We start from the raw sequence: 21,131 nt of genomic DNA, 5'->3' as shown, positions 1-21,131 counted from the left end.
TTATGTTGAATAACTGATAGTAATTCAGAAATTTAGCATTCTGGCACTGGAATTAGAAAAATATCAAAAAGGGATGGTGGTGCTATCCAGAAAGCCTGGGAATGCATCATAGCGAGGCTGGCAGCTCAAACCCACAGGCGCTCGATGGGAGGAAGATTGGGCTTTGCTCCCATCAAGATGTACAGGCCTGGACGCCCTGGGTCGGGTTGCTGGGATTGGAATTGACTTGATGGCAGTAGGTTGGTAGCTTCTGAACAGTACTATTCTTTCTCTAAGTGAAAATATTACCTTGAAAAGTCAATAAAAGAAAACAAAGGGAGCAAAAAGAGCATGCACACACAGGGTTAAGCCAGACATTTCCAATCGCTTTGCCAGCCTCGCGAGACACTTAACATCTGTAAAGGGCACAGTGCGTTAGCGGAGCCGATGCAAACTTTCCAAGGGCGCTAGCCGTCCCAGGCACATGTCTGACGCCCTCGCAAGCCTTTCCTCTTTACACTCCAAATTCCACTCTCCCAGCAGCAGCTTCTGTACAGGCTTTTATTCTAAAGGAGGATGCGAGTGATAGGAACTGGGAGTTTTTAAAGTACTGAGACTCTGGTGGCTATTCAGCTCCACACAATTGTTTCACCCCAGTGGTGGGAATTCAGATGCATGACGGCAACTCTTACAGCATTTTCAGTCTGGATCTTAATGCGCGTCATTCTTTCTTTTTAAAACACTGTGCGGGATCAAATATGTGTGTGGATCACTTTGAAATGTCCTAATGCCTGAATTAAAGTTCTACCGGCTTAAGGAGCTGCTTCCTAAGTCGCCTGTTGCTTCAACGATGTTTGCGGGGGGAATAGGAACGGGGACGAGGGGTGCCTTCCCCGTGTCTTGAAGTCATGTAGCACTGGGCTGCTTTGCCCACATGCCCAGGCCACGCCTGTGTGATGATGCTGTCCGCCTGAGAGGAACAATGCAGGGAGCAATGAGTTCCTTTTGCCCAACATGTGTGGAAGCCACACCTTTTGACAATAATATTCTCCTCAGCTGCCCGGGGTTTTACCACTGGTTATTTCCTATTGCTTGAGCCAACCAGCTAGACTCTGCAGATTTAAGATGGTGTTCTCTGCCTGGGAAGACCATGACAGGAAAATCTCCAAACCACAAACCCACAAACTGAAGTCAAACAAAGCATGTGACTGTAAGGATGAGCTATGGCTTCTGGCAGCTCTTGCTGGGTGAAGAACGGGCTAGCTCAGGGGTCCTCAAACTTTTGAAATAGGGGGCCAGTTCACTGTCCCTCAGACCCATTGGAGGGCCAGACTACAGTTTTAAAAGAAAAATAACTATAAATAAATTCCTGTGCACACTGCACAGATCTTATTTTGAAGTAAAAAAACAAATGGGGAAAAAACACCCGGTGCGCCAGATAAATGTCTTCGGCGTAGTTTGAGGACGCCTGGTCTAGCTAGTAAAAAAATTAACAATGAGCCTTATTTATAAAGCAGTAAGCTGGATTTTTCTCAGAAACAACCTCCCTCCTGTTCCTCTTCCCTATCACATAGACTCTGAAGAATTTAGCACGGCTTATAAAAGCCAGAAGAGTTATCCCCAGAATTCAGCCTGGTAAGGCAGTAAAAAGTGATAGAAACGTAAAACAATGAAAACACATGCAGGCCCTCCTGACGCTTGCAACCTAAAGGAGGACTTGAAGCTTAAATGAAGTTATAGAACTCCCTGAATATGTCCGTTCATTCAGAGCTCAGCGTGGCTGAGCTGTTGCTTCCTTCATCAGTCTTTGCTGAGTCAAACAACACATATGCGACACATATCTTTTTGAAAATAGACTATGTGCAAGGCACTGTGTTAACTTTCACTAATAAACCTACTTCTGATGATCACTACTTTCATTCCAAGGTATTCATAGTTGTACAAGGACATTTTCTACAGTATAAAATAACATCTTCAAAACTATAATGTCTACAAAGAACCTGCCTTCACCCCTCTCTATTGTTAACACCCACAGGTGATTTTTTAACTTCTGTTACTCAACAATAAAACCCGCATCAGAGATGTCTTATGTTAAACCCACTCCACTGAGTTGAGAGCAGAACTGATCCATAGGGTTTCTGTAAATCTTATCTGGGCAGACAGCCTCATCTTTCTCCCACAGGCAGGCTGGTGGGTTTGAACTGCGACTCTTGAGGTTAGTTGTCTGCTTAATCTACTGTGCTACCAGGAGTTCTCATTTTATGTTAAGGTATTAAAAAAAAAGCAAAAAACTAACAACTATATAAATCTGTTGTGGTAAAACTTTACACCCACTAAAAGGGTACATTGACTGAAACCTCCATTATAATGCAGTGATGGGCATATATAACAAATACATTTTTATTAAAAAAACACAAAGACATTGGTCTCAATATTAATAAGGTTTTAGAATATCTTAACACTAAAGTAACTAAAATTGCAAGGTTTTAATGTAAACATTCTTAGACATTAAAGGCATATTTTATTTGCCTCTGATTAAAAAGTAGTTTAAACAAATTTAATTAAGAAAAGCCTTCATTGGCAAACTTCCTACAGCAAATTTAAGTAGAATTAAAAAAAATAAATTGTGCCTTCCTACAAATGAAAGGAAATTAGTTTTTAAAACGCCATGAATCTCATAGTTTACCAGCTACATTGCATTCACATACCAAATGCCTTTGAACATGTGTTTTTATGTTAATCAAGTGCAAGATTTGATGAGAGCTTTTGGAAAATGACAAGCCCTAGTTTACAGTTGCGGTACAGGCTGGAAAAAAAGTGTTTCTATTAGGCGTTTCTCGAATTCCAAATGTGGAGTTCAAAATAACAGATGACGTTTCGCTCGAAATACGCGGTCTCATAATTCTTGGTAATGTAAATGTGAACGAACACAACAGGAAGCTGTTTGTAAATACAGACCTTTACTGAGCTGTGTATGAGATTAAAGACCACGTTCTCAAAAATAATGGGCAAAAGGAAACACAGGACCAAAAAATATTGTCAGTGTTTATTCCCTCTGTGGAATGGTAAAGAGTCATTTAAGAAAACTGCGCGTATGCGGAGGGGATGGGGAGCTAGTCTGTGCTGCAAGTAAGTGGCTTCCCTGCAGCTTGGCTCAGGAATCCCTAAGTCATTTCCTTGTTCGTGTTTTATCTCCCGGCTTGCAGTCATTCCGTAGACGTTCTGTCTTACATGTCATGCCTATCACCTGAGGCTCAAACTAGTAAGCTGTAGGCACAGGTGCTGATTTTTGTCTCATAAATTCCCAAACACATTTGGTCTACCACCCACTTTTCAGGGGAAAAAATTACTCAGAGCCCCCACCTCGTCATTCACAGCTTTCTATTGGAGCCCACGGTCCACGAGAAAGGGCTAGCTATCTGCTTCCTGCATCGTTCTATCTTACCACCCACGTTGGGAAACATTTCTTTATCGATTATTTGGGAAACTCATTTAATACCCAGAATCTTATTTTCAGAAATCTAGATACTTTAAATGTATGGTACTGGTCAATGTACTGGGCCGCAAAGTACACCCAGAGCTTAACAAGGTATAAAACCCTGCTTCCTTCAGCGATAAAGCCTGGCTTCAAAGAAACTCTCCACGGAACTAACTAGCATGCTTCGTTGTTTATGCTTCCCCACCAACCCCGCATCTTGTGTTTCAGTAACAGACAATTGAGAGGCCACGATCCAGTTTTACGAGGGAGTGTAGCTCTCCATCATGTAATAGGTTTTTCAAGCTACCTTTTCATGAAGAACACACATTGAGTCGGGAGTATATGGCATTACCAAACAGTAACACGCAAAAGTCAACTTACGAGTAGTAAAGACTCCAGTAGCTTGGGGGCTCTGCTGGTTGCCTTTGACAGCTACGAGGTTTACCGTGTACTCAGTGCCGGGCTGCAGATTCCTCAGTGGGTACTGCCTGGCTGACGGGCCCACCTTGTACTGGGTGGGTTGGCCTCCCCGAGTCTGGCCCAAGGTCAGTCTGTATCCATTTATCTGCGCCCGGGGTGGGACCCAAGTTACCAGGACACTTGAGTCCGTTTCATTGGTAAATTGAAGGCGCGTGGGAGCATCCAGTTCTAGAAATGAAGGATAAAACATAACAAGAATTATTCAGATCAGTAATTAGGGCACCGGAATGCTCAAGTTTGATGACATTTTCTAAGTGTTCCCTCTTCCACGTTAAAACCCAGTGAGAGTGAAAGACCAGGAACACTGAGCCATGAAGTTGAGCTCCACACCGAATTCTGCTAGAACTCCGTATCAACCAGGAGAACCCTCTGACCCGTTTTGCTTGACTAGGATCCTTTAAGAAGTCTAATTTTCCAGGATGACTTTCCCGCCATTCCTGAGCAATTATTCTTACACTTTAGCAAGAACCTTATAAACAAATAACAACCTTACTCTGCTCCCAACCAAATAGGTTAAGAGGCCCACACCCCGCAGAAAAGGGAGCCCACGGAGCGTGAATCGCTCCAATCGGAATGGAAGGAATGTTATGGAATGAGTGAACCTTTGCTTAGAGAAGTGACCGATGCCTTCAGATGACTCAGATTTGTTGTTTGTTGTCGTTGACTTGAGTCCAATTTGTGGCTTCTCAAATGTGCGGAGTCGAACCGCGATCCGCAGCCATCGCAAGGCTGTGACTTTTCCAAAAACCCCCAGGCCCCATCCCCGCATCCCCGAGCACCTTGGGGATAGTCTGAACTGCTAACCTTTCGGTAATCAGTCCAATATTTAACCTATGGTGTCACCTGGGGACTCAGGGTTGACAAGGATTGTAACATATTCTGAAACGCAGCTCCACGGAGACACACACACTAATCAGCCAGAACGATCAGAAAGAATGTCAAGAGGAGGTTTTCTTCTTGAGCCTGCTACCTAGCAGTTTCCCGGCAGGAATTTAAAACGTGGCCCAGAAAACGCTCCAAATGTACTGTAGGATAAGAATCGAGACCATCAGAGCCAGATCTGCCACTTCCTGCTCTCTGACCCGAGGCAAGCTGCAGACATTCTCAATAAGCTCCCATCTCTTCACAGGTCCGACAGGGATAATAATATGACCTACCCGCCGCCCCCCACCCCCGCCTAAGGTCAAAATGAGAATGAATTAGAAACAATTCATGTAAGAACCCGATGCCCAATAAACACTAAATATCTGAGCAATGATTTCTCATGAACAATTCTAATGTGCCATGTTAGGAACCAAAAACTTAACTTTTGTGTAAGATATACTATGTCTGTATATAATTAGATTCTCTTAATTAACTTTTCTCTCCGTGCCTTCCCCTTCTAGGTGTATTGTAGAAATGAATTGGTTCCCACTCAATCTACCTGGTGCTTTTACTGGTTCCCACTTAGCCTACCTGCAGATTTTATTTTACACTTAACTTGGCTACTGTGCACTTGGCTGAGTGGTTTCCTTTTTCGTAGACATAAACCACCCCAGGCAACTGTCAGTCTGTCCCACCGTGGTGGCTTGGTGAGCTATGATGCTGAAGGCCATGCCACTGGTATGTCAAAGAGCAGCAGGGTCACTGCCAGTGGACAGGCTGGAGTAGAACTTCTGAACAAAGACAGTGCAGGAAGGAAGGCCCAGCAATCTTCTTCTGAAAATTGCTCAGCGAAAACCCTTTGGACCAGCAGGGAACAGTATCTGACGTGGAGCTGGGAGATGAGCCCTTCAGTTGGAAGGCGAGCAAGACATACAATAGCCACAACCATCGAGTTGAGGATGGCTTCACGATGACCGTGAAGCCGAGGCAGGGCTGGGAAGCATCTCGTTCTGCTCTGCGTGGAGTTGACAGCAGTGGGAACCAATGCAGCGGAAACTGACAACAAGATGCAGACCCAGGAGTTGCTGTCTGGTGTCTATACATCCCCGGTTGGGTGGGCAGGTGGAGGATTTAAGGGGAGAGGTTAAGTCAGTAGGACTTACTGGTCATCTGTTGGGCAGTCAGAGGCTTACTCTCCCTGCCTTGATTCACCGCAAAGACTTTGAAGTAATAGGTGACCCCAGGGGACAGACCGGTGACCTCAGCAAAGGTGTTCCTGCTGATGGGGAGCTGCTGCCCATGTTGCCCAGGGAGATTGGTGGGGAGCACTTCCACGCGGTAGCCAGTCACCGGGCTCGCCGGGGGTGTCCACATGATGGTGATCTTCACGTCTGTCACTTCCACAAACTGCAGGTCCTGGGGAGGGGGGACTTGACCTGCCAGATAAGAGATATTCACTCATCACTCTGACGGAAGCTTATTTTTGAAAAGCCAGTGTCCTGGATGCGTGAGCCAGTTCAGAGTCTTCGTTCCAGGAAAATGCTACATTTTGTCTCTTAACCACAGAGCATGCTTCATGTCACACAGTTCTGTATCTCCATTTACACAGCTTTGACGTTTGGACTTGGAAGATAGAGGGAAGCAGACGAATTTCAGCAAATACAATGTTATGTCTAGAAAAGCAACAAACCAAATTCACTGCCATGGAGTGGCTGCCAACTCAGCGACCTTAGAGGACAGGTACACCTGCCCCTGTGAATCTCTGAGACTACAACTCTATGGGAGTAGAAAGCCTTGTCTCTCTCCTGAGGAGCAGCTGGTGGTTTTGAACTCTTGCCCTCGTGGTTGGCAGTCCTAGACTTAACCACTGTGCCACCAGAGCCCCTAAAGGTGCTCCAGGAAAGGCCATTTCAATGACTCCGGGCAAGGATGTTGTGGTTTATCATTTTACGGGCATGTTTTGTAAGTGAAGACCACCAGAGGAAGGAAGCTTACATCTCTGGGGAAACAGAAAGACACCTTCCTGTGAAGCGCTTTCCATCGGGAAGACCCCCTAGCGGGTTTGGATGAGTTACTTCATGCCAGCAGAGTTCAGACATTCAGTGATTGAGTAATCTGGGAGATTCTTTGCATACAGGAATGTGGACACAGACAAAACAACATTCCTTGGGTACCCAGCAATTTCATCTTTCATCCAGGCCTCCCCGAGGCTGCCATCAGGCACAAGAATCTTAAAAGAAATACAAGGTTTGTTCTTAAAGGGAACTTAAAGAGGTAAGATAAGGAATGGTCAACCAATTTTCAGTTTTTGTTAAATTATAGCTCACACAATTTTTGTCCATTCAACTGCGTTTTTTTCCTTCCATTGTATAATTCAATGAGACCAATTCTATCAATGGCAGAGTGGTTTGGGTGTCTTTGCTACCTGAACGTGGGACTCCAGTGGTTTCCTGTTGGATGAACACCGGGGTACTTTCTTGATTTTCTTCTACTGCAAAGATAGTGATGTTATACTGAATACCAGGCTCCAGGTCACTGAGGGTGACGGAACTGGCCGTGTTGGGAAGGTTCAGTTCTGTGCTGCTCCCTTCAATTGATGGTGAATAGACGATCCTGTATCCTGCAGATTGATGGGGTGGGGGTGAGGGGGTAAATAAAGATATAGTGCTTCATGAAACAAATGGAAAAAAAATCATAGATCCCATCATTTCTAGCTAACTTCAGCCCTTGCTAACGAGGAAAGAACTGGTGATTCTGGAGACTCTGTTTGTGTTGTCAGTTCTTAAAATAAAGATAAATGTAAGAATGGCCAAGCAGATGATTTTAACAGTAAATGTAACCCCTGGAGATCCAAGATCCTGAGTCAGTGCTGACAGGAGAAGCTATCTGGTGAGCGGATTCATGGTAACTGATGTGAACTCTGAGCTCCGGACAATGAAAGCCAGTGAGGAACGAACTAACTGAGTGCTCGTTTCTCCTCCTCTAAGATGAAGCCGTCGAGGTCACGAGCAAAGCACGTTCACTCACTCTCAAGGAATAACACTAACAACAAGGTTGTCAGGAAAATGAGTTCTGGTCGATGCATGACGGGCACAGCCACCACCCATCCGTTCATTCATTGCATCTTCTAGAACAGTGGCTCTCAACCTTCCTAATGCTGCGACCCTTTAATACAGTTCCTTGTGTTGTGGTGACCCCCCCCCAACCATAAAATTATTTTCATTGCTCCTTCATCACTGTAATTTTGCTACTGTTATGAATTGGGTGACCCCTGTGAAAGGGTCATTCGACCACCCCCCCCAAGGGGTCGAGACCCACAGGTTGAGAACCGCTGTTCTAGAACGTCGCCGAGGTTTCAACCGTGTTTCCAGACTACGATGGTCTAAGGAGGAAGGTCTGGAGATGGACTCCTAAAGGTCAGTCAATAAAAGTCCTGTACTTCACAATGTTCTGGTCGCCAGGGGACCACGGGGTTGATGTGCAGGACCAGGAAGTAATATTCATGGCAGGTCTGGTTTCACAAGTCAATGAGCTAGCTTTGGAGACTCTGGGTCTCCTGTTCTGTGTGCCTGCGTGGGCTCAAGAGTAAAATCGATTCCAAGGGGGTGTGTGTGCCACAGGATTGTAGGGCTGTAGACTTAAAAATAATCACATTCTTCATTACTATCTCTCTCTCCCGCACACACATTTCCTAGTCTAATAATTATGTGGGAGATTTTAAGTGATCTGTTAGTCCACACGTCAGAATCGGCTCCCTCGCTGCCCACCCCATCAAAATCAACATGGCATCCACAGGAGAGCAGACACACTGACCTGTAATGGGTGCCTGAGGCCGGCTCCAGTGAATAACAATCGAGGTATCGTTCACCTGGCCCACAGAAGGTTCAGGAGGTGCATCAGGAGCTAAGGAAGAAAGGGAAAGATGAGGAGACCAGACAGGAAACCTTCGAAGATCTGTGTTCTCTAGAAAACCAGTCTTCAGAGAACATGCAGGACACGTGTACCTGTTGTCTGTGAGGTAGACAGGATCAAACTCTGTTCCCCTTCTTCAGAGATCTGATAGACATTGACGATGTACTTCCGGCCGGGGAGCAGGTCAGGGATGTTCACAGAAGTGGCGGTGCTCGGTAGATCTTGAAAAGAGAAAGGAAAGATTACCAACTACCCTGTTTCCCCCCAAATAAGACAGTGTCTTATATTAGTTTTTGCTCCCAAAGATGCGCTAGGTCTTATTTTCAGGGGATATCTTTTTTTTTATATCTTATTTTCCCATGAAGAAGAATATGGTAACAGTTATTTTTTTATTAAAAGAGACCTCGCACTTCCTGTCTGCTCCAGCTTCACTGTGGCCAACAGTGAGCTGCGTGGCGGTGCCAGCCGCTACAGTCCAGAGTCCAGGTAGCTTCGGGGGGGGGGGGCTTATTTTCTGGGAGGTCTTATTTTCAGGGGGATGCCTTATATTTCAGCGAGAGGCAAAACTGCAAGTAGGTCTTATTTTCAGGAGATGTCTAACTTTTTGGGGAAACACGGTAGAATTAATCAGCCCCTCAAAAGACTCCACAGCCTACAGAAGGATTATTTTAAGAACTCTATGTTCATACCAACCCCCTGGCTTTCACGTTAATTCTGGCCTACAGAGGATTATTTTTAAAACTCTATGTTCATACCAACGCCCTGGCTTTCGCGTTAATTCCGACACATCGTAGGATGGAATAAAACTATCCCACAGGGTTTCGAAGCAGGGGTGGGTACATCGCAGCTTAAGGCCATATAAGGCCTATAAAATCCTAAGTACTGGCTGACATCCTGCGCGTCACCATAGAGAAGCCGTTCCAGGCATTGGGAGTGAGCTACTTAGATGTCTGACCAGTGTGGCCTGCAAATGATGCCATAAACATCCTTTGGGTCCTTTGCAGAAAAGAGGTTCCCCCCATCCCTCCTCTAACTCTTTACAGAAGTGTTTTGTATCATTTTCCAGCAGAGTGGTTGTGAAGTTCGAACTGCCAACCTTTCCATTAGCAGCTCAGTACTCAACCACAGTTTCTCCAGGGCGCTTATCCCATCTGTCCATAAACCAAACCAAAGCACACCCACTGCCACTGTGTCACTTTCCAACTCGGTGACTCGATAGGACAGAACAGACCTGCTCCTTTGGGCTTCCAAGACCGTAGACCTTTGAGTGTTGGTCATATGGGTTTATTTTATATAAAAATTCATCAAGCTGTATCCAGTATTTACATTTTAATGAGGTTTTAAAAGGTTCCCTAACCATAAGGATTTGGAAAGCATGCACGAAAGCACTCCTTCCCACCACCACGGACGGCACAGAGGAACCTGCCAGCTGCATCCGTCCTACTGGCCACTGGTTCTATAAAGGAAGTCGTTTTGGATGGATGGGCCTGAGCCCAGGCAAAGCCATGCTACGCTCACAGCAGGGGCCAGAACGCGTGAGGGCGGCTCAGGAACAAGCCACAGGAATCCAGAAAAGGTCCATTCCTTCCCTTCCACAGGCCTCCGGCGGTACACAGTCTGAACTGGGAAGTCATTCTCAACCGCCGTGACCACCTTTCTGGATGCCCCTGACCTCCCCAGCTCCACCACCCGGGCGGGAGGTTGAGAACGACCACAACCCCCTGCCCCCGAGGCACCACCCCCACAGCTTACCCAGGTACTGCGGCTCGTCGCCCTCCTCGCTCAGCTCGTATTCCACCCGGAAGCCCGACACGGTGTCTGAAGCCGAGACCCACGAGACCACAAAGCTGCTGGAGGTGATTTCAGTCACAGATTCAGAAGTGGTCACATACGGAGAGAAGGGTGTCGTCTCTCCGGTCACAGTGTTGCCTAGAGAGCCGCAGGAAGGGGAGAGTGAGCTCTGGACCACCTAGGACATTTAGGAAGGCGAGCACTATGCATCGAAGAGGGAAGATGGTGGGTGACCGGGGAACGCACTCTCTAAAGAGAGAGCCAACCTGGGCAAACTGGAGGATGTGGGTACGTACTGGTCGTAGGTGAGCTTGTGCTGGTGGTGGTGAAGTCAAAGCTAGTGACATCTCTTTGGCCATATGTCTGGACACTGATGAGCTGCCCCTCGTAGATGACACCTGGCCTCAGACCTTTGATGACATAGGAGTTTAAGTGGCCAGGAATGGTTGCCTCCTTCCAACGGGTTTGTGTATTTTTCTAAGTATTTAAAATAGAAAATGATTCTTTTTAATCCCACATAATTCAGAGATGTAATTTAGTTGTCTTCAAAGACGAGTGAGAAAACTCAGGAACTTCTTTCTGTAGGAAAATCATGGGGATTTGGGATTGGGCCTGTAACAGGGTTTTGTGAATATTAATCCAAAAAACTCTGTCTTTGAATCGATTCTGACTCAGAGTGACGCTATAGGACATGGTAGAACTGCCCCCACTGGATTTCTAAGACTAATTGTTTAATTATAAAAAAAATTTCATGAGCATATAACTCACCTATCATACAATTGCTCCATCTTGTTAAAAGAGTTACACAACCATCACCGCAATCAATTCTGGAACATTTTCTAATGTCTAGTACTCATTGTTATTAGCTCCCTCTTCCCCTACATCCCTTGCCACACCCATAAAAGACCATTAACCCAGTTACTGTCTATGAATTGATTGATCCTAGATTTCATATACAGAAAAACATATAAAACAAACAAACAACAACAATAACAAAGCAAGAGAAAAACGTCAATCAAAAGGACAGAAGAAAATATTAAAAACTAGAACATAATGACAAAGGGTAAAAAGGGAGACAACATTACAAGGTGCTCCATTTTAACCCAACTGCACCTGCAATAATTCATTCCCAACGCACACTGCATAATAGCAAGGTTATTCACATCTCTGTTCTGTGACAAGGGGGAGTCACCAAAGACTTAATCCACGTGGATTTCCCCTTCCTTTTTTTTTTAACCTTGAACAACTTTAAAACGGGTCAAAAAGGAGATCAAATGACAAGATAATACATTTTAACCCGTCATAATTCATCGGCCATAATTGACTTTACAACGCAGTCTGATAACAAAGCTGTTCACTTCCCTAGGGCCAAAGGGGATTCATCAGAGGTTTCATCCATGTGTGAGCCCTGCAAATGAATGATGGAATTCCACAATTCATCAGTAGTCCTACACAAGCCCGCTGTTCAGAATTTAATCTCTGCTACCATTCCCTCCTTTGGACTTGGATTTTATTACTGCCAATCCTCGGATCACACGGATATGCTTCTTTCATGAGGATTTGGTTGAAGTCTCACTCAGATGGCTGCTTGTTCGAAGACAAGACTTTAAGCAAAGACTAACTCTTTACAGGAATAGAAAGCCTTGTCTTTCTCCTGCTTTCCATTAACAGTCACTGTTCATGTTAAATATTAATTAATTATTATTATTATAATGACTATATATTGAGAGCTCACCATGTGCCACCCTGTGCTGTTTTATATGCGTCTTCCCACTTAAACTTCATCTTCCCGCTGAGGCAAATATATTATTGCTATCTAAAGTTAGAATATGCTGGCAGTGAGCACCTCCTTTTTTGCCAAATCAATTATTAATATCAGTAACTTTATACGATAAACCCAAATCTCCTCTTTCCCAACTTTTTTTTCCATGTCTACCATGAAGAGAAATATATTCCTGTTGGAAGCAGGAAAAGGCCACCTATCCAATCTCTTAGCTTCGGAATAATAAAGTTCAAGTTCCTGGCCTGTTGGAACATTCAAAGGCATCAGATTGCTTTGTGAATCAGTTCCTGAGACTATCACATGCAAAGTTCAACTGCTCTGGCTGTATGACTCATTCTTGACCCCATAGAAGCGGGTAACCAACTTTGGGCAAGACTACAGAAGAGGATTTCTGTTTATTTAATCTTTTGCTTCTGGTTTACATTAATCTTGTTCAACGTCCTTAATATGTCATGAATAATAAAACTGACTGGCATCAAGTGTGTGGAAGGGATATGCCCTTACCTCAAATAGGAGAGTCTTCTAAGTGTAAACAGTGTAAGCCAAACTATATTTTGAATTCCCAATGATTTTTTAAAAAACATATGAGTCGGCATTGATGTGATGGCGGTATCTGGTTTTGGTTTAATCAACCAGTTTCTCAGTAACTGAAATATTCAAGTACCCATTTACATTTTTTGATTAAGTGTTAGTGGTCTCAGTAGTCTTTAAATTGGAATTTTAACTCGAGTCCAATATGAGAAGAGATCCTGAAAATAGTCATAACAATTCGCTCAGATTCAGTGATCATCTGCACATTTTATTAAATGTGAACTCTTTGGATTAGTTAGGAACTAGCAATACTAGAAAATAAACATACATCAAGGGAAAATTAATACTTTTAATTGTTAAAAATCTCAAAGAAATCCTGTGCTTTGAAGACTTTCAGTTCAGTGATGAAGCACTTGACTGCGAACTGAAAGGTTGTTGGTTCAAACCCACTATAGGAGCTCTGCAGGACCTACACCTGGCAATCGGTTCCTGGAAAGACTCCAACGGAGAAAGCCCTATGGGGGAGTTCTACTCTCTCACACGTGGCCAGTATGAGTCGAGTGTGGTTCACCGTATCTCACGACATCAACACGCATCAGTGATAATGCTCCCAATTCTAATGGTTCCGTCAATACTTCCAAGTTAAGTTTACAGTAAAAACAAATTGGTGAGGAGATAAGAAGCTGATAAACAAAGAGGTACCTGAAAGAAAACTACCAGCTACTCAAAATCTGCAGACGACCACTCACACTGTATCACAGACATTGCCAAAGAGGCATGATTCCAATAGCTTGGCTTTTCCCTAGACTTTATGTATAGCAGCATGGCTTGTCAACACTTAAAACTCTTTAAATGCTCTACTCCAACAGCTGGGATCCAAAGGAGCCATCTCCTGCCTGTGTTAAAAACATTGTTTCTAAATAGTGAGACATGATGTGGGGGGATATAACAGGTTGGGATGTAAAGGGTAAGAGAAACTGAAACTTAAAAGACAGAGGACAGCAGCCTCCGTAATAAGATTTCTTCATTTTCAAGACGCAATAGAAAATCATGAGGCTCATTCTTTAAGGAAACTGATTATTCTTTCATCTGTGCTTTTCATCTATGCGTCTCTTCTCCATGTACCTCAATAACTCTGTTTTAAAAGGATCAAGACTTAGGTTTTATAAAACAATCACTTCAAAAAGTGAGTCGAATGAAAGAGATGCCAATCCAATTTTTTAATTTTCAAAACGTGGAAATGATTTCCTTCAATAGGATTGCAAGCTATAAAAAAATCCTTAGCGTTTCTTCCCATGTTGTGAAAGAATAATGGTAAACATCATTATCTCTAAGTCCATTTTGAAAGAGGTCTTTCTTTCGTAAAGAGTAAAATCTTCTAAATGCTGAAAAAGCTAAGTCTATGTGTTTATTAGATTGGCCATGTATTGGCTGGTCACCAAACAAGTATACCAGCTATATGAATGGCTGATCAGATCTATAGGCTCAAAAGCCGGATCAAAAAGAAAAAAAACAGAAATAGTCCTTAAGGTTTGTTAAGTTTAGATGGTGTCTCCTGAGTGGGATACTCACGGGTCTCCACCTGAGAATGTACTTGGTAATATGAGATGATTCTGGTGCGTTCCACTGGATGGGGTGAGAGTTGGGCTGACTGGGGCCCTCAGTGATGATTACTTGGACAGGGCCACTTGAGTCTGGAAACAGAGAGGTAGGAGTTGGTTATTTTGAGCACTTGTTCACTTCTACTAGACGGCCACCATTCCAGAGACGGACTTACTTGTCAAAAATCATGAGTATAGTAGAAATGACCTGGGTTAATTCATACTTTTACGTACTGACATCAGAAAACAAAGCAACACCGTCTTTTCAGCTGCTGAGTTATTGCCCTTCATGTGAGAAAGCAAGTATACTTTGTGCACAGCAAACAAAAGTCAAATGTGAAAAGAATGCCCTTCCTCCTGTCCTCTTCTCCATTTTCCAAGAATTATGAAAAAAGAAACCACCCTAATGCAAATAACGCAATCCAGACGACAACTTCATTTACTTATTGAGAGTCTTCCCAAATAAATTCTGCTCTGTGAAGACTCTCATCAAGAACTGAATCTAAGAATGAAACAACATCCCAAAGGCCACAAAGCAAGATGTAAGACAAAACTCTACGTTAGGTAAAAATTTACACACAAAGATAAAGGCAATTATTACGGACCTTTATTCGTTTCTCAACAGCATAACCATCCTATCAGTTTGGGGTAAATGATGACAGAAGTCTACTTCTAAATGACACCACTGATTGGTCAAACAATTAATAGGTCAACTTTTTCTTTTTCAAAAGCAGTTACCAACTGTAATGATATACTGGGCTATATAGTAAATCCAATATTTCCACATCTTAATGTACATGGTTGTTACCAACATCATTTAAAGTATAATTGGAATTTTTTTAGTAAACTATGAGAAGGGGAACCAATCTCTTAATAGTGTAGAATTCACTTAGCATAGTAGTGTAATAGCTGGAAAATTCATGCTTGCAGCGCAGAAGACTGTCTGTTACCTAAACACCGTCTTTTTTTTCAAATCAACCAAGCTTCCAACTTACTAGAAATAAAAATAAAGCTCTTTGAGATAATCTCCCAGGAATTTCTGTCAAATAGAGCCAAATTTACATTTTTAATAGAGCACACCACCAGATTACTAACAGATTGAAATTTCCTGAGACCGTTCAGAAAAAAATTACAGAGTTTTCAGACTAATTTATTATCTTAGCTATTAAATTCTCCTTGGAACCAACATTTTCTCTAGCAGAACAAATATATAACTTGCCTATCTGTGTGAATTCAAAAGTTCTAGAATAATAAGCTTGTTTCCACACAGGGAATAATCCAAAGTAGGTAGGAGACTAACAGAAATATTCTTTGCATCTAAATTTCACTTCACACACATTTTTCCCAGCTGCACGAATATCAAAATTCATGTATACAATTCCCATTTTTCCATTCCAACGTGGCACATACGGCACGGAACAAAGCAAGATGTTCTTGCTTTAGTCAATTGGCAGAACTCAATTGCATGTCCCTCTTTAAATCATCTCTTCCATCCCTGCGCCCCCTAACCCATGTTAAGTATGTTTTAAAGACATATATTCAATCAAACTTAGCAGAGATATAACTGTTTTAAGTTCGTCCACGTGAATCAGCACATAGGCAGGAATAGTATGTATGGTCTCTTAAATTACGTATGGTCATTGGCATAAAGTTTAAGAATTTGATCCTTTTAAGAAATCCTACTCTAATTTCCTCAGGTAGAGAGAAACCGGAGACATACCTCATTTAGTTTGTCAGTCAGGATTTTGGGAGGAAAAAGTTTAAAATGATTAAATGCCTATTAAGTTTAAAAAATTCTACACAAAGGACCTTTACTCTCCATTTGTAAATCTAATCATGCTCACATGTCCACAGGGAGAAGAGTACAGGGGAGGGAGAAAAAAGAAACAGATGACTTCTAGGGGCGTCAGGTGTCCCTGGGTGGCAGAATGGACTCAAGAAGGCTGGCTGCTGGAGCTCACCCAGAGATGGTTTACGAACAAAGATCTGGCAATCTGCTTTCTAAAAGGTCACAACCTTGAAAACTCTGTAGAGCAGTTTTACTCTGCACGTGGGGGACCGCCATGATTCAAAATGGGTGAGGCAGCAACTGGCTCAGCACTGGCTGTTTGTCTTTCAGCCATGCACTTTAGCCCAGTCAAAAATGATGAAGCAGAATGCCGTAGGTTTCTGTTCTTTCTTAAAGACTTTCAAGCACTGCAACTGGACGCTGTAAGATGCCCATCTTCAGGGAACTTTATTGAACAGTAATAGGGATGTCATGCAACTAGCACAGTGTTCCCCTAAGAGTGAAGAGACTTTGTCAGTCACCTGCAAGCATTCCTATTGTCACTTCATGTCATCTACCTTACACTGCGTATAATTTAAAGGTTAAAAAAGCTGAAATTTCTGAAGTCATTTACTTCATTTAGATTGACATATTTGATAATCCCTTTTGAGATGGCTTAATTGGTATAACTTTTAAAAATTAACCCGACTAGCATATGCTAGCACTTACCATTATAAAATCTTTATAGTTTCAGCTTGTGATGCCTCTCAATTTTAACCTGCATACTCCCTCGTATTCAAGGTGGTCAGAGTAATAATTATAGTGATTAAATAAAGATTGGAAGCAATGTCTATACTTTTAAAATTAGGCAAAAACAAGACCAAAAGGAGTGACTTCCAGTAACAGTGACCCTGGAGAAGTTAAACATTTATGAGTTTTCCAGCTCAGTTCTTTTTTCCTCTATTTAATTTGCTGAGAACTGTGCTTTCCTGGTTTGCTTATTGACAAACCAAATGCCTCTTATCTTCTGTTCGTTTGAACAACTCTACCAAGTCCTTTTTAGGAGGAACAAACAGGACAGGGCTCGGAGACAATCTATTGGTTACCCGTGGTTCCTTTATTTATCCCCCCCCCCCCCCCCCGCCCCCGCTCTCAAAGTCCCACATGCTAGGCGGGACCCATTAAGCAAGTCAGATACACAGATAAGCAACCTATCTGAGAGCAAATGCCAATTCCGGATCCTCAAATCCCCTCTTAGCCCAGTGGCACTGTGTAAAAAGGGTGCTATGGATGTATGAATGACAGCACTGGAGGATGACTCCGATCCAGAGGGCATCTACGGCATGTCCATCTAAAGGCTTCCACCAAGGACCATGAAGGTGTCATCGTTTGAAGGGGGACTCGGGAAGAGAGTCTCTAAATCACTGAGTTTATTTTCAGTAACGCACCAGGCTGTTAACAATCATAAACATAGAAATTGGCCAGCACGTCTTTAGAAGTTTCTAATTCTTTGGTTGCATCGTTTTAAAAAGAAAAACAGAGTATATGTATACTTTTATGAGCTTATAATATTTCTGCAGTCAAATCTAAGACAAATATTCTTACACTTAAAACATTATCCTAAGTGCTAACACCTAGAAGTTCCATTGAAGAGCCAGGCCACCCTGTTCGTGAGCCCGCTGAAGCAGTCACCTTCAGCAGTCATGGCAGTGCCTGAGGGGTGAGGCGAGCAGGAACCCCACTACTGGGCAGGCAGAGAAAGGGTGCATGAGGGCAGTGGGTGTCGAGGATCACAGCTGTGAGATGGTTAACGCCGGGATGAGCTTGGGGAGAATAAACCATCATCTCCCCATTTTGCAGATGAGGAAATGAAGAAGTGAGCCTCACATGTAACTCTGGAGCCAGGACCCTGCTTTACACTGTCTTTGGTGAGTGGTCAACTGCTTAGTCTCTGTGACACCAAATCCCTTTTATGACATTTTGGAGGGGCTTAGGTAACTTCATCTTAGTTTCTGTCCCAGGTAGATTCTGATACTCTCAAACTCTCGTTCTATCTCTGAATACAGACGGCGCTGTAAGTCTGAGTTAACCGACCCCTAGGAAACGCTGCCCTTGGATGGTGGTTGTACAAAGGTTCCAGTAGACGCACGAAGCAGACCCCCAGCTCAACTTCGTTTTCTTAAAACGAACTAAAAACACCTACAGCTAGGCATTATGTCGATGACCTGAACCCCCTCCCCCTCAAAAAAATCCAATACTAAGCATTTGATGGTGTTTAAACTGTGTGGGGGCAGAGAACTGATCCAATTACTCAACTCTTTCCCAGTGTACTTTGTTCCAGATGCAACTGACCAAACAAAAGGGAATTCCAATAATCAGGAAGGGTCTAAATGGATGTTTCATGGAACTTTCTCTAAATGAAATTAGCCAGAGTAGTTTAACTGAATGGAATGTTCTTCCGTGTTAGAAACAAAATGACATGGTCTCCAGCCTTTGACTTGATTGTGGAGGAAGAAATGCCATGCTAGTTGAAAGCCTGTTTGGCTCAGGAGAAAGCAGGGAAAGGACAGGAGGCTCCCAGTTAAAGATCACAGCGTTGGCAAACAACGATCTGGCTCTGTTGATACCCTGTGGGGACAGCTCTTAATTGGCGGCTATGGAACTACATACCTGGATGGGCCTGCATAGGCTGGCAATGCCACTCCCCAATGCCGTGGCCATAGCAGAAGCACTGGTACCTGATACCGTGCACGTGTTTCGCCCATGAGTCTCCAATTTGATAGAATGTCCGAGATTCCGAATCCTGGCATTGATCTAGAAGGTACACAAGTAAAAAATAACCACATAAGCAGCCTTGAAGACTTAAAGCTACAGAATTGATTTCTGGATGCTAGAGCAGGCAGAGGCATCCTGGTGGTGCAGTGGGTAAAAAACTGTGCTGCAAACTGCAAGGCCAGTTCAAACCCAGCAACCATCTAGTGGGAGAAAGATGAGGCTGTCTGTTCCCATAACGAGTCACAGCTTCAGAAACACCGTGGAGCTGTCGTACTGCGCTGTGGTGTTGCTTTGGGTCAGCCTTGATTCAGTGGCAGTGGGCAAAAACGTTCATTCTTAGTTTGAACAAAAACATACATCTCTCCTTGAAATGCGGTGCAGTTGAAAATGCATTTAATTCACATATATTCCTATCTTACAGGGAAATTAGTATTTATGAAAAACCTATTCATTTGAAGTGCTACTTGTTTTCTAAAAAATGCTAATATATAGTTCTCCAAGTAAAAATATAACTATTTTGTTAATTTATATATATATATATATTGATATATATATATCAAGGGACTTTACAATGCTTCTAGAATATTTCCATTATCTTTTCTTTTTCTTATCTTTCAAAATCACTTTATTGGGGGCTCTTACAGATATTCTAACAATCCATTATCTTTTAATTCCATTCCCCCCCCCCCCCACAAGCTTTTAGAAGTCTTTTCAAACAGGAAGCAGCGAATCATTTCTAGACATGAATCCACCTAGAGCTAAATCTCAATAAATTGAATTTGTGAGAAGGGTAAATCAGATATACTTTAGCCCACATAAATGGAGGTGGTTTTCAATGTTGATGCTAAGGATAAAATATTGCCAGCATTTCATTCGTATCTATTAATGTGGTAGTAATTTTAAATCAAACTGAATAGACTAGATTTTAACTATGAGGACCTACTGAGCCACTGCTAAGAAAACCTCGCTGGCTTCTCCCCCCAGATTTGGCAATCACAGGGCAAACTAACTGCTCTTATCAGGGGGCAGGACTTGTTTTCTGAGTGGCCAAACTGCCTCTTTCAGTGGAAGACTATTAATGGATTACCTTAAACTTCGAGTGCTGGGCGCACAGCTTTTTAAAGGCTCAACCTTCACTATTTGCTCAAATCTAGCATAAAGGGCAGCCAAGGAAAATAGAGCATTTTTGGAGGGAGGTATTTACTGACAGAATCCTTTGCCACTGGTATTGCTCAGTCAGCAAAGGAAACTTCTCTTTCATAACATGAACTATCCTTAAGATTCAGAACCAAAGAACGAACTCTTTTCGGTTAAAATAAACCTGTGCTGTGTTGGTCACCAAAATTCAGCATAATAGATAGCTCCCCGTTCGCAAAAAAAGAAAAAAGTAAAGTGTCTGAGAGTCCAATCTCTCTGTTGATTCATTCTGACTCCCGGCACCTGTACAGGACAGAGTAGAACCGAAGGACAGGGTTTTCAAGACTCTGGGAGCAGTCAGCCTCCTCTTGTCACGAGAAGTGGCTGGTGGTTTTGAAGCACCAACCTTTCCGTTATCAGCCCTGCCCTTCCTTCCCCACCAGGATGCTTTGTGTGAGCGCAGGGATTTCTGCATTCTTCGGGTGAGGTTTGTATCTCTAACACAAACTACCACGAATGCACGAACAAACCAGGGAGCTTCTAACAGTTCAGGAAGACAGAGAGTTAAAAGATAATCTAATCGGTACTTGCTACATAAATGAGTAAGTACACAAAGAAATGAGTAAGTGAACAAAAGATGACAATCTTTACAAAGATTATAAATTGGTCCCTGATTAGAAATAAGACTTTGCTAAGCTGTCTGCAAGCCATGGATCAGCCTGGAACCAAGTGGAGACATGCAAAGCAAGTTGTTCTCCTTGTAAGAAACTTGCTGTTAGCAATCCTTAGTGTCCAACCCAATCTGGAGGGGGAAGGGCAGCCACTCACCAATGGGATCGCACTTCCATCTGCCTCGGCCCTGGCCGAAGCAGGTGCAGTTCAGCATGTGGCCCTCCTCATGACGCTTGTGGAAGGTGTCGTTCACATTGTACGTGATGTCGTCCACAATGCACTGATCTGTGGGGGGAAATTGTGGGAAGGACGGAGAACGATGTAAAGTTTCAGTGATGAGACCAAAGACGATCCTTTCTC

General features: G+C 43.2%; 1 protein-coding gene across 14 annotated transcripts in view; it reads right to left on the bottom strand.

The window, feature by feature from the left end:
- The window catches only part of FN1 (fibronectin 1), a 73,013-nt gene that overhangs the window by 36,122 nt on the left and 15,760 nt on the right, over nucleotides 1–21,131 (bottom strand). For all 14 annotated transcript variants that reach the window (XM_075530061.1, XM_075530062.1, XM_075530063.1 and 11 more), the window contains exons 11-20: nucleotides 20,928–21,056; nucleotides 18,858–19,001; nucleotides 14,391–14,512; nucleotides 10,801–10,981; nucleotides 10,466–10,642; nucleotides 8,806–8,934; nucleotides 8,615–8,704; nucleotides 7,227–7,421; nucleotides 5,965–6,237; nucleotides 3,839–4,105 (exon numbers count right to left, since the gene is read on the bottom strand). In XM_075530061.1, coding sequence (XP_075386176.1) covers nucleotides 3,839–4,105; nucleotides 5,965–6,237; nucleotides 7,227–7,421; nucleotides 8,615–8,704; nucleotides 8,806–8,934; nucleotides 10,466–10,642; nucleotides 10,801–10,981; nucleotides 14,391–14,512; nucleotides 18,858–19,001; nucleotides 20,928–21,056 — 1,707 coding nt within the window. The remainder of the gene's footprint in view (nucleotides 1–3,838; nucleotides 4,106–5,964; nucleotides 6,238–7,226; nucleotides 7,422–8,614; nucleotides 8,705–8,805; nucleotides 8,935–10,465; nucleotides 10,643–10,800; nucleotides 10,982–14,390; nucleotides 14,513–18,857; nucleotides 19,002–20,927; nucleotides 21,057–21,131) is intronic.

The sequence above is a fragment of the Tenrec ecaudatus genome, chromosome 13 (assembly GCF_050624435.1).
Source record: "Tenrec ecaudatus isolate mTenEca1 chromosome 13, mTenEca1.hap1, whole genome shotgun sequence".
Classification (NCBI taxonomy): domain Eukaryota; kingdom Metazoa; phylum Chordata; class Mammalia; order Afrosoricida; family Tenrecidae; genus Tenrec; species Tenrec ecaudatus.
The sequence above is the reverse complement of the archived record's forward strand: the minus strand, read 5'-3'. Positions and strand labels throughout refer to the sequence as shown.